The sequence below is a fragment of the Phymastichus coffea genome, unplaced genomic scaffold (genome assembly GCF_024137745.1).
Source record: "Phymastichus coffea isolate CEN01 unplaced genomic scaffold, Cenicafe_Pcof_1.1 PCOF00018, whole genome shotgun sequence".
In the NCBI taxonomy this organism is placed as follows: Eukaryota; Metazoa; Arthropoda; class Insecta; order Hymenoptera; family Eulophidae; genus Phymastichus; species Phymastichus coffea.
In genome coordinates, this window is record NW_026706829.1 from 343,733 (window position 1) to 358,554 (window position 14,822).

A 14,822-nucleotide genomic window follows, 5' to 3' on the forward strand; every position below is an offset into this window, starting at 1 on the left:
AAAATGTAACGTGATAGAGCATTTTTGATGCTAGGTTCGTGTTCAGCGCATCATAAACCTTCGGAATATGTTGCTCATGTTCGTGCGATATAAATCATGTTGACCTGTGTTATTTGATGTTTTGTTATCTTTCACTGAAAATCTTCATTGTTGTACTAGAAAAGCTGCTCAGGAGCATGATATTAGTGAAGATTCTATTTCCATAATACTAAAGAAAAACAAATTTCATCCATTCATATTCAAATTTGTTCATGAATTGAATGAATGTCATTTCAATCGTAGGCTAAAATTTTGTGAGGATATGATGACACTAATTAATTATGATCCAAACTTTCCTATCAACATAGTTTTCTGTAATGAAGCAACATTTGAGCTAAATGGATATTTCAATAGACATAACTACACATATCGTGCTGATACTAATCCTCATTGGATACGAGAAGTCAAAACGCAATACCCTCAACAATTGAATACTTGATATAAAATATTGAATAATTAGTTGATAGGTCCGTATTTTGTTAAAGGCTCTTTCATTACAACAAAATATGAAACCATGCTTTGCTACTAAATCGTCCCTAGAATAATAAAAATAACTGGTCAAAATTTTGAGCATACATACTTCAACTGAAATGACGCTCCACCTCGCTATGGAAGCAATGTATGCAATTATTTGGACGTCTTCTTTAAAGATGGTTGTTTAGGTATTAGAAGATTTATTGACTGGCCAGCTCGATTGCCTGATCTAACTACACTGATTATCTTCTGTGAGGCTATCTAAAAGATAGAGTTTTCAAAACGAAACGTGAGAAATTATAAGATTTGTAACAACGCATATTAAACGAATCTGCTATAACGAGTATACCAAACGAATACATCACCAACACCACCAATAGCTTTTATAATCGATTGGATTATTCTCAGGAAATGAACGGAAGATACTTTCAGTATTTACTAATTTTTATTGGTTGTAATCACGAGTGATTAATTCGCATACAGTCTTGCCTTGATTGACTGGAATGTTGGTCTTGATTGACCGGCTGGGCTATAAAAAGTTATACTATACAGGGTGTCCAAAAAGTAATGATACACCTGAGAAATTTTCTAAGCCGGTTATTTTTTTAACCGGGTGAAGGTTGTTCTTGAAGTAACTTTTTACGAGGAATCCGATGGTAACCTTGGATTTGACCTTGAACCTCATTTTCAAGGTTATTTTGAGGTCAACCTCATTTTTTTTAATGGGTACCCCTATTTTTTATGGCGGAATCGAAAAAAGTGAAGACTCTCACGTATGGATGAGTTGAGGTTTGAGATTAATGTGACCTCTAGGGGTCGGATGAAGATCGAACTGTGGCTTTGTAATAGTACCGGGATTTTAGTGGTACAAGGAAGCAAATAAAGGTCATGGAAACCCCCATTTTCGACAGCGGCAATCGAAAGAGCGGAAAATTTCACATCCAAATATCTACTAAGATCATAAGTCAAGGGCGAACTTAAAGTTTAAGGTCAGTCGAAGGTCATCCAAACTTAAAGACGCCCTAAAATTTTTTAAAGTTTTTTTCATAATGGAGAAGGGTATTTATTTAGTAATTGCCCTTCGGAGATCCGTAACCTTGAATTTAACCTTCAACCTCAATATCAAGGTTTTTTCAAGATCAATTTTTTTTACTTTTAGCGTTACCCAGGAACAACGACGTGGACGTAGTAAAATCTGTCCCTTTGGGGTGCTTTATTTTCGTGAGTTCCCCTCTCCTCTCACGATCGGGGTGCTTGATTTTCGTGAGTTCCCCTCGCCTATCAACAATGATTTTTTACGCTTATTTTCTTAATAACTTGATTAGCCGGTTAAACTTTTTAAGGTTACTATCCCATACCTATTCATTGAAAATCCACTAACAATTTCACTTGGTTCTATCCTCAGGAAATGTACTATGCCTAACTTTATCGTTTTGAGCTTATTCTTCGGGACAATTGCATTTTCAAAAATTAATATTTAAAAAAGCAACATATTTGAAAAGATTTTACCATTCGAAAATCTCCATAAAGCATTAGTGCATTAGTCGGACTGTAGTAGAACTTTTTTGTAAAAGTACTCAAATTATAATTTTCATTTTTTGAAAACATTTATTTGGGTTGCAAACTTTTTGTTTTTAATTCTGATTGATTTTTGAGTAAATTTCGATTCGCTGACTTAAAATGGAACGCCTCACTGAACGAGAAAGAATATTACTTCTTATGATGAGAGGCTGGGGTGGAGTAGAAAGATCTTACAGGGCAGTGAGAAATCTTTTTAATGAGACATTTCGGGTTAATAGAACTCCAATTGCTGTGTCTACTGTTCAGAATACTATTTCAAGGTTTGTAAATTTTGGCCATGTCAGAAATCTACCTAAGTCAGGCAGACCACGCTCAGCAACAAATGAAGAGAATTTATTAAATGTTCTATTATCATTCACTGAAAATCCACATAATTCCATCCGCAGAGTTGCTCAAGAGCATGACATAAGTACATCGTCCGTACATATCATTTTAAAAACAGCAAAATTCCATCCGTTTAAAGTACACCTGGTTCACAAGTTGAATGAAGACGATTTCGATCGTCGTGTTGAGTTTTGTGAAGATATGATGGCACGTATAATTGAAAATCCAAATCTTCCATCAAACATAGTTTTCTCTGATGAAGCAACTTTTCAACTTGACGGAACATTAAATCGACATAATTGCAGGTACTGGGCTGCGGAAAATCCACACTGGATGCGAGAAGATAAATCGCAATATCCGCAGAAGTTGAATGTTTGGGCTGGAATAGTGAATAATCGAATCATAGGGCCATTCTTTATTGATGGTAACTTAAACGCTCAAAATTATGAAGAGATGCCTGGTAATCAAATAGTTCCAGCAATTAGAGAAATAGTCGGAGACAACTTCGAAAATACAAGGTATCAGCAGGATGGTGCTGCAGCTCACTATGGACGAGACGTTCGAATTTACTTAGATGAGGTGTTTGATAATCGGTGGATAGGAAGGAGAAGCACAATTGAATGGCCAGCTAGGTCCCCCTATTTGACGCCTTTAGATTATTTCTATTGGGGTTATCTAAAGGATCAGGTATACAAAACTAAACCCCAAAACTTGGACGAATTACGTCAAAGGATCATAGACGAATCAGCTCTCATTCCCACTGAAATGATCCAAAATGCTGTTGATGCTTTTTACCACCGATTAGCTTACTGTCAAGAAGTGAACGGTGAACATTTCGAGCACTTAAAATAAGATGTGCTGATGTAAGATAAATCATACGTGAGAGGCCAGGGGAACTCACGAAAATCAAGCATCCCGATCGTGAGAGGTGAGGGGAACTCACGAAAATAAAGCACCCCGATAGTGAGAGGCGAGGGGAACTCACAAAAATCAAGCACCCCGATCGTGAGAGGAGAGGGGAACTCACGAAAATAAAGCACCCCAAGGGGACAGATTTTACTACGTCCACGTCGTTGTTCCTGGGTAACGCTAAAAGTAAAAAAAATTGATCTTGAAAAAACCTTGATAATGAGGTTGAAGGTTAAATTCAAGGTTACGGATCTCCGATGGGCAATTACTAAATAAATACCCTTCTCCTTTATGAAAAAAACTTTAAAAAATTTTAAAGTTTTAAACTTGACTTATGATCTAAGTAGATATTTGGATATGAAATTTTCCGCTCTTTCGATTGCCGCTGTCGAAAATGGGGGTTTCCATGACCTTTATTTGCTTCCTTGTACCACTAAAATCCCGGTACTATTACAAAGCCACAGTTCGACCTTCATCTGACCTCTAGAGGTCACATTAACCTCAAACCTCAACTCATCCATACGTGAGAGTCTTCACTTTTTTCGATTCCGCCATAAAAAATAGGGGTACCCATTAAAAAAATGAGGTTGACCTCAAAATAACCTTGAAAATGAGGTTCAAGGACAAATTAAAGAGCACCGTTGAAAGTTACCTGGTGTTATCCTTTTGTTTGTTTTGTTTAACCACTGAATTCGCGAGATTTTTAAGAATTCATACTTTGACCTGCAGTTGACCTCTAGGGGTTACCTCAAACTCATACCTCAATACATATCTGGACGTAAAATTTTCCGCTCTTTCCGATTCCGCCATAAAAAATAGAGGTTTCCATTTAAAAAAATGAGGTTGACCTCAAAATAACCTTGAAAATGAGGTTCAAGGTCAAATCCAAGGTTACCATCGGATTCCTCGTAAAAAGTTACTTCAAGAACAACCTTCACCCGGTTAAAAAAATAACCGGCTTAGAAAATTTCTCAGGTGTATCGTTACTTTTTGGACACCCTGTATATAATTTGTTATATTCTTGTTACGCGGCTTTACATATAAATTTTCAAGAAAATTATTTGCTAATTTAATTGTTTTATTTTTTCCTCTGTTAATTTAACATTTTTATGTAACTGAATTGTGTAAGTCTTGTGTGCAATATTTTGTATTACGAATTGCAGTTTTTATTTATATATATTGTAACGGGGTATCACCGTTTAATCCTTCCACTTTATCCTCAAACCACTTTATCCCTAAAAGTGAGTTCCAGGACTGTTTTGAAAAGTGGAAACATCGATGGAACCGTGTTATTCAATCAAGTGGGGATTACTTTGAAGGATACCACCCACCAGATGATAAAGAATAACGCTAGCACGAAAATATAAAGGTAGGCCCGATACTTTCCGGACCGACCTCGTACGTTTTGTGCATCATACTTTGTAAGCGCCTGTTTCATTTTCTTTGTATTCAACATCTTCTGCAATAACTTCATTGTCATCATAAAAATATAGCATTGTTTCTTTTTCTACACAATCAAAACTTATTAAGCAATACGTTATTATTTCTGCCAGCATATCCTGTAATGATCTTTCTTTTTCATTATCTGTAAACTTAATTTCTCCATCATAGTTCGGATTTAAGGTTCCTGATAATAATGTTATTACGACGATCGCACTGACAGGCATTGTATTATTTTATTTATTATTTATTATCTATACGTATTACTATATGATATAACTCTGTGCAAACAATTTGTACTACAATAACAACAAATTTAATAATTAAATTTAAATTTAAAATTTCTGAAATGATAGTTGTTGGTATCCCGAGGTCTTCTTCTAATTCTCGCACAGTCATACGACGATCTTGTTCGATTGCAAGTCGCACCCGCTCAACATTATCTGCGGTTTTTGTCGTCGAAGGTCGGCCCGAACGAGAATCACTATCGACAGAAGTGCAGCCATCCATGAACCGTTTATACCACTCTTTTATTCGTGTTTTGCTCATACACTCGCTTCCGAAGGCCTTTTGCATCATTTCAATAGTTTCCGAACTCGTTTTTTCGAGTTGAAAGCAAAATTTGATGCAAATTCGTTGATCTTGTTTTTCAATCATTTTTGACAATATCAAAATCCGACGAACGCGAAAAAGGCACTGTAAACAAAGACACGCAGCGCATGAACTATACGTCCGGCAGGTATCAGTATGTAACCAATAGATTTGTGAGGCTTTACTGTTGACGTTTCTGTCCGGTAGAGGTCGCTTGAACACTATGGCGCCAAGATATAAACGTAGGCCCGATACTTTCCGGATAGACCTCGTATAATTTCAAAATAATGTTCCATATTGACCGTACGGCCTTGTGGTAAGAATTCCTGATGAACTACGCCACGGTAATCAAAGAAGACAATGAGCAAAATCTTGACATTTGATCGAACTTGGCGTGCTTTTTTGTGTGTTGGCTCTTCTGGGGTCTTCCATTGAAATGATCGGAGTTTAGCTTCGACATTATAACCATATACCCACAATTCACCACCAATTTTAATTTTAGAACCCAAAGATTCTCTCAAAGGTGCAAAACTTATATTTGCAAAACATACTCAGATATCTATCGTAAATAACATTTTACAAATAGAAAAATTATAAAAATATTTAAAAAATTTAGAAACATTACAATATAAAAAAATTAAAAAAATAGATAATAAAAGAAAAAAAACACCGAAACGCTCTGGATAAACATCTACCTTTACGCGGTGAGAACTGAGAATATTATCTTTTTAAAAATAGCTAAAGACGTTCTTACACAAGTGTTTTAGGAAGCTTAGTTATTAATATGTGTATTATCAAATTTTCTCATCAATTTTTTAATCGTACCATTCGAAAGAGCACCCTTGAAGATAACCAAGTATCGATTCTCAAATTTTTTCGACAGAAAATGAGACTGATGTCCGCACTCAAAGTCGACGGACGAAACCGGACGTTTGGTTCGATAAGGGTTAAGTTCTTTTATTGACCGACTATACCTTGCTTTAGCTGATTGTAGTGTACTTCCTTGCCATATTTTTCCTAAGTGTCTTTTTTCTTTTATTTTATTGAAATTGTTTTTGAGATAAGTATTTTAGTTTTGTAGTTTTTTGACTATTCAGGAGTTGTCATGTTCAGAGCTTTATAGATGTTATTATTGAAATTTTCTATGTCATTATCTATATCTTATTAAGTTTTAAGCGATAATTAAAATTAGTTTATCGCTTAGTATTTCTCTGAACTTATCTTAACTTGTTTTCTTATTATATACAGAGAGCTAATCTTTGTTTTGATTTTAATTATTCATTATGATTAGGAAATAGCCTGAAGTTAAATTGAGGTACGATTTTACTGGTAGGTATTTAGGATATAACTCTTTTATAAGTGCAAACTTTATTAAATCAGATAGTTTTTTACTATTGGAGGGCCAGTAGGTTGGTTCGCCGGTCGATATTGGTGTCAGATTTTCTGCTTGTATTACTGTGTAGAGATTAGCCCCTTTTGGGTTTAGAGATGTTCTTATATTTACACAAACAGGAGTTTTCTTACAATAATTTTTAATATGGCCATATACTTAGCAACACATACATTGAGGAATAACTATTTATGCGATGGTTCCAAACGAATAATTTGATTCATGAGTTTTAAAATTTCGTAAATTTCCTTATTATTTTCGCTTGTCGTTAATTCGACGAAGAATACTGGAAATGGTTTTTTGGTTATTCTATGTTAAATATTTGAACTTCTAAATGCAATATGATAATAAAATTTAATTTCTTTTTTTATTTCAATAGCATTGATCGACGGGTACATGTTTTCTTAAAATCGCCTTATACAGTTTTTTTTTTTAATGTATAAGTCAGTATTTTTTTTTTTTAATTCTTTTATTGTTAGGATAAATAATTTTAGATTTTCTATTAGTACACTGCACAACAAAAATATCACAACAAAATGTTTCATCGACAAATTCCCATTTTTGAAATGCTTTTAACTCCATCAATTTACATCGTATTGAGTTGATTTTTGTTTCATTTTAAGGGACATTATCTGTATATTAATACAAAAAATATGTTAATACGTGCCAGTCAATGCCATTTATACGTCTTAATCAGGTCCAGTAACTATGTTTTCTTAAGAAACTTGATAGTTTGGACGTTTACCTGGATTACTCCAAAATTTTTTAACCTACACATACTTCATCGTATGGTGCACTTTTTAACGAGTAATTTTAAAAAAATCGATTTTATACAATTTCTTTTAACCGAGTTATGCCATTTTTAACAAAATCATGAGTGTTCTTCGTAAATACCGTCAACATTAGCATTACTCGATGCGTACCAAGAGGAGATTGTTGGTCGGATTTACACTTTATTTTTGCCCGGAAACGGGCCGGTTGTGTAAACCATTTCTGAAATTAGAGATCCCGTGACTCGTCGCCTTTGCAGTATTTTCTAACCTATCTGCTTTAGGCATTTAATATCGTATATTGCCACCTCGACGATAGACAATCTCTCTTAAATTTCTAGATTTCCAGATTTTTTCACGGGAAATGGAAAAGTTTGGCATGCGAATTAGTGTTCAGCGACTTTAAAAATCTCTGAGAACCGGTCAAGCTACATTTCCCTTGTTTCCTGATACCATTTTTTAGTCCTGTAAGGACGGCAAAACTGATATAGGTGATACTCCGTCTTGCCGAAGAGGTTACGATTTTTTTTATCACGTAAAATCATGAATTCGTGTTTATGTTAAGAGAAATTCTTCGATGAGCTCATTTACGATACCTCCATAATTATTGAAATTGTAGACCTTGGCAGTGGAGAAGTTTTTCTTTTACAGACGAATTTCGATTTTATCTTTACGGAAATGATACTAGAATTTGAATTTACTGACGTAGACGAGAGCATTGTGAAGCAAATCACGTTGATCCAACTCGAGCGTTTAGTGGAGAATCTGTTCTGGTATGGGCTAAACTATTAAGGAACCATCGATCAGATCTAATGATTCTCTCATCCTTAGGACTAACAGGGGATCGTTACATAAACGAATGTTTTGCGTCCGTCCGTAATTCCAATGTGTCGGCAAATGGGCCGTAAATTCATCTTGATACAGGATAATGCACGCCCTCATACTGCAAGGACAACTTGTACTTACTTGGCAGAAAATAACGTAGAGATATTGCCTCATACAGCTAATAGCCCAGACCTCAATTCTATAAAGTATATGAGAGATGATGGGTAGGCGATTACGTAAATTATAGAGATCTCCCGCTAACCTTTAGGGTTTTGAGAGAATCCTAAATTAAATTTGGCACGAGATATTTTAAGATACTACCAGAATATGCATTAATATGTGAGAACGTTTAAGAGAGGTTTTCCGTCACCGAGGTGACACTACACTGTATTACATGCCAAAGGCACATACGGTTTGGAGTCACAAAATACTGTGGAAGTAACAGGCCGCGAGATCCCTAATTTGAGAAATCATTCATACAGTCGGCCCTTTTTAGGGCAAAAATGATAAGTAACCGATTAACAACCTCCTCGCAATGCGCATTGGGTAATGCTAATGTTGACGATATTTATGAAAAACATAAGATTTTCTTAAAAACGGTCAAAAAAAATTGTTTAAAATCAATTTTTTGAAGAACTTGTTAAAAAGTGCACTTTACGATGAAGTTCGAATAATTAAAAAAAATTAGAATTATCCAAGTAACGTCCGAACTATCAAATTTTTTAAGAAAGCATAGTTACTGAGCCTGATCAAGACATAGAAATGTGGCATTAACTGGCACGTATTTAACATATTTTTTGTATAAATATACAGATAATGTCCTTTTAAATGAAACAAAAATCAACTCAATACGATGCAAATTAATGGAATTACAAGCAATTTATCGATGAAACTTTTTATTCCAAAAATTTTGTTGCGTAGTGTATTTTAATTGTTATTTGATAGTACTTTAGGTAAATATTCATTTTTGGTAACTTAATCAAGAAGATTTTTTAACGGATTTATATTTAAACTCCATTTACAAATATCGACGGTGATTAGTTTATTGTATTTTTCTTTTTATTTTATGTTTCAAGTAAATAATAGTTTATTATTTTAGTCATGTTATTTCTTTCGAACTGTCGTTATTATTTTGATGGTCTTTTAAAATATATGTATGAAAATTATGATAATGCAAGTTACTGGAAGCCAGGCTTTAGTTTTAATGATTTTTATTAAACTGCACGAGACGTACAAAAAAGCAAGATCAATAATGCAATACAACTTGTCAGTTTGCAATCTTAGAGTGATCTAATGATCTGACAGTGTCACTCTGAAATCATATTTGAAAACAAAGATGATCTCATAGAAAAAAAACAAACCGAGAAAATTATGAGCATTTATATTGTTCGAATAAAATAATTCAACAAATTAATTGTTACGTTTTCGATATTTAATCTTTTTTGGAATTCACTTTACTTTTATTTTCAACATTCGCGACATGAATTTGGTGGAAGAGAAGCCCCTCGTTGTCAAATAAGCACAGTATTATCGCTTTCCGATATTCACTTTGTTTCAAAACATTAGTTGCACGAAGTCTAGTGCTTATAATAAATGGAAGTAATCAATGCTATCTTGTGACAACCTTGAAATGACCTTGAAAATCATCTTCAAGACTAAGGTAAGGTCACCAAAATATGTTCCCTTTGAAGCCAAACAACTTTTGAGAAATCTTGCTAGGCAAGGTGAAATAGGACGCTATGTATATATATGCGTCGTTTTTTATAGACTACTCATGTTTTTTGTATGTCTATGGATTAATTAATTAACAATTTTAATAATTAATAACAATGCGAATCATCCCTTACTCGTGACTATGAAAAAAATTACAAAAACCTTACAATTTCAGAAATGTACTGGTATAACTTAAAATAATTTTTTTGTCACACACCTAATCCTCTTTCAGTTCTTTAAAATACGATTAAGATTTGAACTTGACAGAATTTGACGTTACTTTAGTTAACTGGATTATATGGTTAACTTTTTTATATATGAGTAATATACGATAGAGAGCAATTCGCTTATGAAATGATGGGCAACCAAAAATTGTTTTCTAGTCTAATTAAATTCCTTTATGACTTGAGATGAAGTAAAAAATATTGTTTCCAATAATTATGTAACAAGTGACTAATTTGTATTCATCAAATATTTGAATATTCCCGCTGTCTACAGCGTTATTTCTCCCTTCTTCTGCTACCACTATACCAGAGTCACAGTTTAAAACGAGTCGTACTCGCGACATTCGAAACTTGTAACGGAGAATCACGGCTCGGCCGATCTTTTACGTTTGGGCTCTCGTCAGCGTCTGTGCGCAGCACTAAGAATTGTGTGCATGTGTGTGTACACTCTTATATCTATTTTTTTCTGTTTGAAGTGCAGTGCGGTGCGAGGTGGTTGGTGGAACCGAAAATAAGCGATGGAGAGAAGATAGAAGGATGATGAGATGAAGAGCGGAAAGCTAGAAAGATAGAGAGAAAGAGAGAGAGAGAAAGAAAGCTTGCGCGTGTAGCTGAGCGAGAGGAAAATTGACAGTTAATTGATTTAATTCTCGAAATAAGAATTACATACGTCAGTTTTCCATCGTTTTTTTTTTCGAGGTTGATACGCCAGCTCGCCAATATTTCTTTGTCGTGGTTGCACGTTGAATACGCGAGGGGTGTTCAAGAGTTATTATTGTCGGTATGTTTGAGAAGCACCCAATCAACGTTTGTCCTCGGGATCGTAAATGTGAGTATCGGCGAAGTACGCTTTAATGGCGCTCGCAGCCATTTGAACGAACAGCGACGAGGCAGAGCAATAGCAAAGCAACAAGGTAAATGCCGAGCAGGGCAACGAGACAAGTAACGAACAAGGCAACAAGGAGTAAGGTAACGATAGCGGTAGCAACAACAGTAGCTTCGGTCGTATATCTCTTGTATATCAGGACGCCAATTCGGTAAGCGTATGACAAAGCAATATTGCTCATTCCGCTGTTCCTGTCAATCGTTGGCACATGTCATTGGGTTTTTCATGCAGGTTGAAGAAATAGTATTACCTTTATTCTCTTTGAGTGTATGATATATTCCATTGTAGCACGAGAATGCAATCATATATAAATTTAGTCATTTATGAGTAAAGACCTTAATATTACGTTTGTGTCAGTTTCTAATAAGTATCTTAAATCGTTTTCTATATCGGATTTGTTCTTTACAAATTACGTACATACATTTTAATAGAATTGTTACCAATTACGTATGATGAGGTTCCCGAAATTGCTGATGAAACTTTTTACAAAAGCAAATTGCAAGTGAATCATTTTGACATTTATTTTTTCCTCGACGATCAAATTATTTATAAAAAAAATAATCGTAATATTAAAGACTTGTAAGATTCGTAAGATTAAGATTAAATCAATAAGATTACTTACGTTAATGCGAAATAAAAATCTGACAAGAAAAAAGGAAAAAATATATAACTCTCCAAAAATGTCTATTAATGGAATAAATACTCTTATCATAAAATATGTCAAAATATGGATGTGTTGCCTTGCTTCATTTTTTAAGTCGGTATGAGATTAAAAGGTAAAAATACAATTTGTTTTCCATCAAGGATTAACTTCGAGCAAATTTATAGAAATATTCAGAATGATAATATTTCACGCTTAATTTTACACACTTGAAGTTTATAAATTGCTAGTAGTTTAAGAGAGCAATCACTTAATAGTTATTTCATTTCTACCATGAAATAACTAGAACAATTACTATTGCGGTTATTAAAATACGAGACAATATTAGAATGCCAGAGTGAATTTTAGAACAAGGGAAAAGGAGAAAAGAATCTAAGGAAAAGTTCAGTAATTGGTGTAAGTGATTCTCGAAAAATTTCTAGACTTTTTTAAGTTGATCTCCAGATTACAGAGTGAAACCTATAAAATGAGGATCCCATATGAGTCATATGACAAAGTATTAAGCATTAAAAATCGATTAAGACGATGTTAAATAATGAAGATGATAGTCTAATCTTAAATAACTAGGATGACCTGGGTCGTGATGAATCAGACACACTAAAAAAGATAAAGTTTCTTATAAAAAGCAATTGATCAAAGTATCGTTGAAATCATAGAAAAAAACTGTACAATATACGTAGGGATATTTTTCAAATAATTTAATAATAAATATAATAATTTAAAATAATATAAAAAATTCTTATGTTTTCACTCCTGATATTTGATGATTTTATTTTATTAAATTTCTGATCTTAGGAGTTATCCCAGTACAGGAATAACTCCTAAGATCAGAAATTTAATAAAATAAAATTTAAAATAATAATTTGAAAAACTCATCAAACTTCCAAAATAAAGCATTGAAAGCAAGCTTATTTAATTTTTTCACAATTGGAAAAATTCAATATTAAATGCTAGGACTTAAACTTAATAGTTAACCATAATATTATACGTTAACATACCATATTAGAATTGATATAACAAAAAATGTTAAAGGACTAACATAGAAGGGATAGTTATTTGGAGAGAGGTACCCGAAAAAGTTATCGTATTATATAATTCAACTATTGTAGACAAATTTAGATTATGTTCTTCGTCATTTGATATACATTCTTTTTCAGCAATCTTAATGGGATTTAATATTAAGTTTGCTTATTTTTATTACCTTTTCTGGCGGTAAATTAGTTCTTCCCATTGCTGTTGACTCTATCCAAGTATCAAGAGTATCACAAGCTACTCGTAAATCACTTTCATTAAATTCGTAATGTTTAGCCCAACCTAACGGTACATAACGTAAACGTTCTTGTACGATAGCGTGAAACCATGCTAACAAAAAGTATAATCTTGCTCTTTCATTTGGTTCTTTCATCATACGTGATGCTGGTACAGTACTAAATGTCCTCAGTAAATTAGCTCTAATTCCTGGAGGAGGTTCAAATACAAAAATCCGCCCAGCTCTCAATAGATTAACTGGTACTTTAGAATTGATTTCCATAGTCAAAAATAATCTGAAATTATTATGAGGTTGAATGCTATGTAGTTTTTTCTCTAATTGTACAAGCCATTGAGGTGCTAGATGAACATTTTTCAAAAGAACCCATCTGCCAGCTTTCACGGCTATATTTATAGCTCTGTCTGCTTGAGTAAATCCTTCAGTTGATCCAATAGCTATGCTAACAATTGATTTTCCTAAATCAGCTGCTAAATCGTCTATTCGGCTAGAAGCATCAAAACCCGGAACTGAACATAGTAAAGCCGGTACAGATGATTTTAATTCGTTCTCCACTACATAAGAAAAATCTAATTCGATTTCAGCAGAATTCATGAATGATCCTCCTAATACTGAAGTAACTACAAGAGATGCTGCTGCAATCACCCGATCTGGTCTGCAAATGATAAGCGATCATTAACAATAGAACAGTAACCTTTAATTATTATATACATAATAATGATAACTTTAATTGAATCAAGATTAAAATATGAGGGATGATTTATAATAATGATTTAACTGAAGTTAGTAGTACAGCTGATGATTAAAATTAAGAAACGTTCTTATCAACATATGGTTAAGATATATATTATATTATACGAGGTCTCTCCAGAAATAATCGGGCCTACGTTTATATCTTTGCGCCATAGTATTCGAGCGACATCTACCGGATAGAAACGTCAACAGTAAAGCCTCACGAATCTATTGGTTACTTTGTGACGGGCGAATCGATTGTTGAGTTCGATCACCCTGTCCGCCTCTCTCTCTCTTCCGCGTGCCTTCCCCTGAGCCGCTGCCACATCGGTCTTGGTTGATTAAAGCCGAGTATCGACGCACGATGTGGCTTTGTTGCAGGTTTGATTCCTGATCGGCGGAGATGTCTGGCGTTGGAGGGATAGGGCAAGAGCGGAGAGCAGGGGAGGAGAGAGAGAAGTAGTGTCGCCGGCATGAGTCGCACATGTGTGCGTAGCCGGCGGCGCTCGGCCGTTTTTGAGTACCTATAGGGAGGAGGGGCGAGTAAGACGTCGCGGAAGGTGCGAGATCGCAGTCAGTGCGGCTTCAACTAGCAATTAATTTGGAGAGTTGAGCCTCGCAACCGAGAAGTGTGTGCGATAAGCAGATTGAGTGAACAGAATAGAAAAGGAGGACAGGACCATCTGCATCCATTCAGAAACCCGCATTTCGAGGACGACATCGTTGGCCCAGAAGACGCGGACTTCTGCAGCAGCACTCCCTCCCAAGGTCAGGTATCTTTTTTGTTTCTCGGTGCGTGCCTCGATTTCTCTCTCTCCGAGCATCGTATAGGCCGGACACGGACGAGCGGTTGCATGCGTGAACTCGCATCGCCCTCGCGGAATTCGCGGGACAAGTTGTAAGGTGATGTTCTGTCTCCTGTGCGTTAATTCGCACGGAACGAACTTAGCCCTGACTCGGCCGACGCACACGTCGAACGCTGTATGTACGTTATTG

The 14,822-nt window shown here is 34.8% G+C and overlaps 1 protein-coding gene across 2 annotated transcripts in view; it reads right to left on the bottom strand.

The window, feature by feature from the left end:
- The window catches only part of LOC131675316 (dynein heavy chain, cytoplasmic), a 995,688-nt gene that overhangs the window by 143,746 nt on the left and 837,120 nt on the right, over positions 1–14,822 (bottom strand). For both annotated transcript variants that reach the window (XM_058954251.1, XM_058954250.1), the window contains one exon: positions 13,029–13,749. In XM_058954251.1, the coding sequence (XP_058810234.1) occupies positions 13,029–13,749 (721 nt within the window). The remainder of the gene's footprint in view (positions 1–13,028; positions 13,750–14,822) is intronic.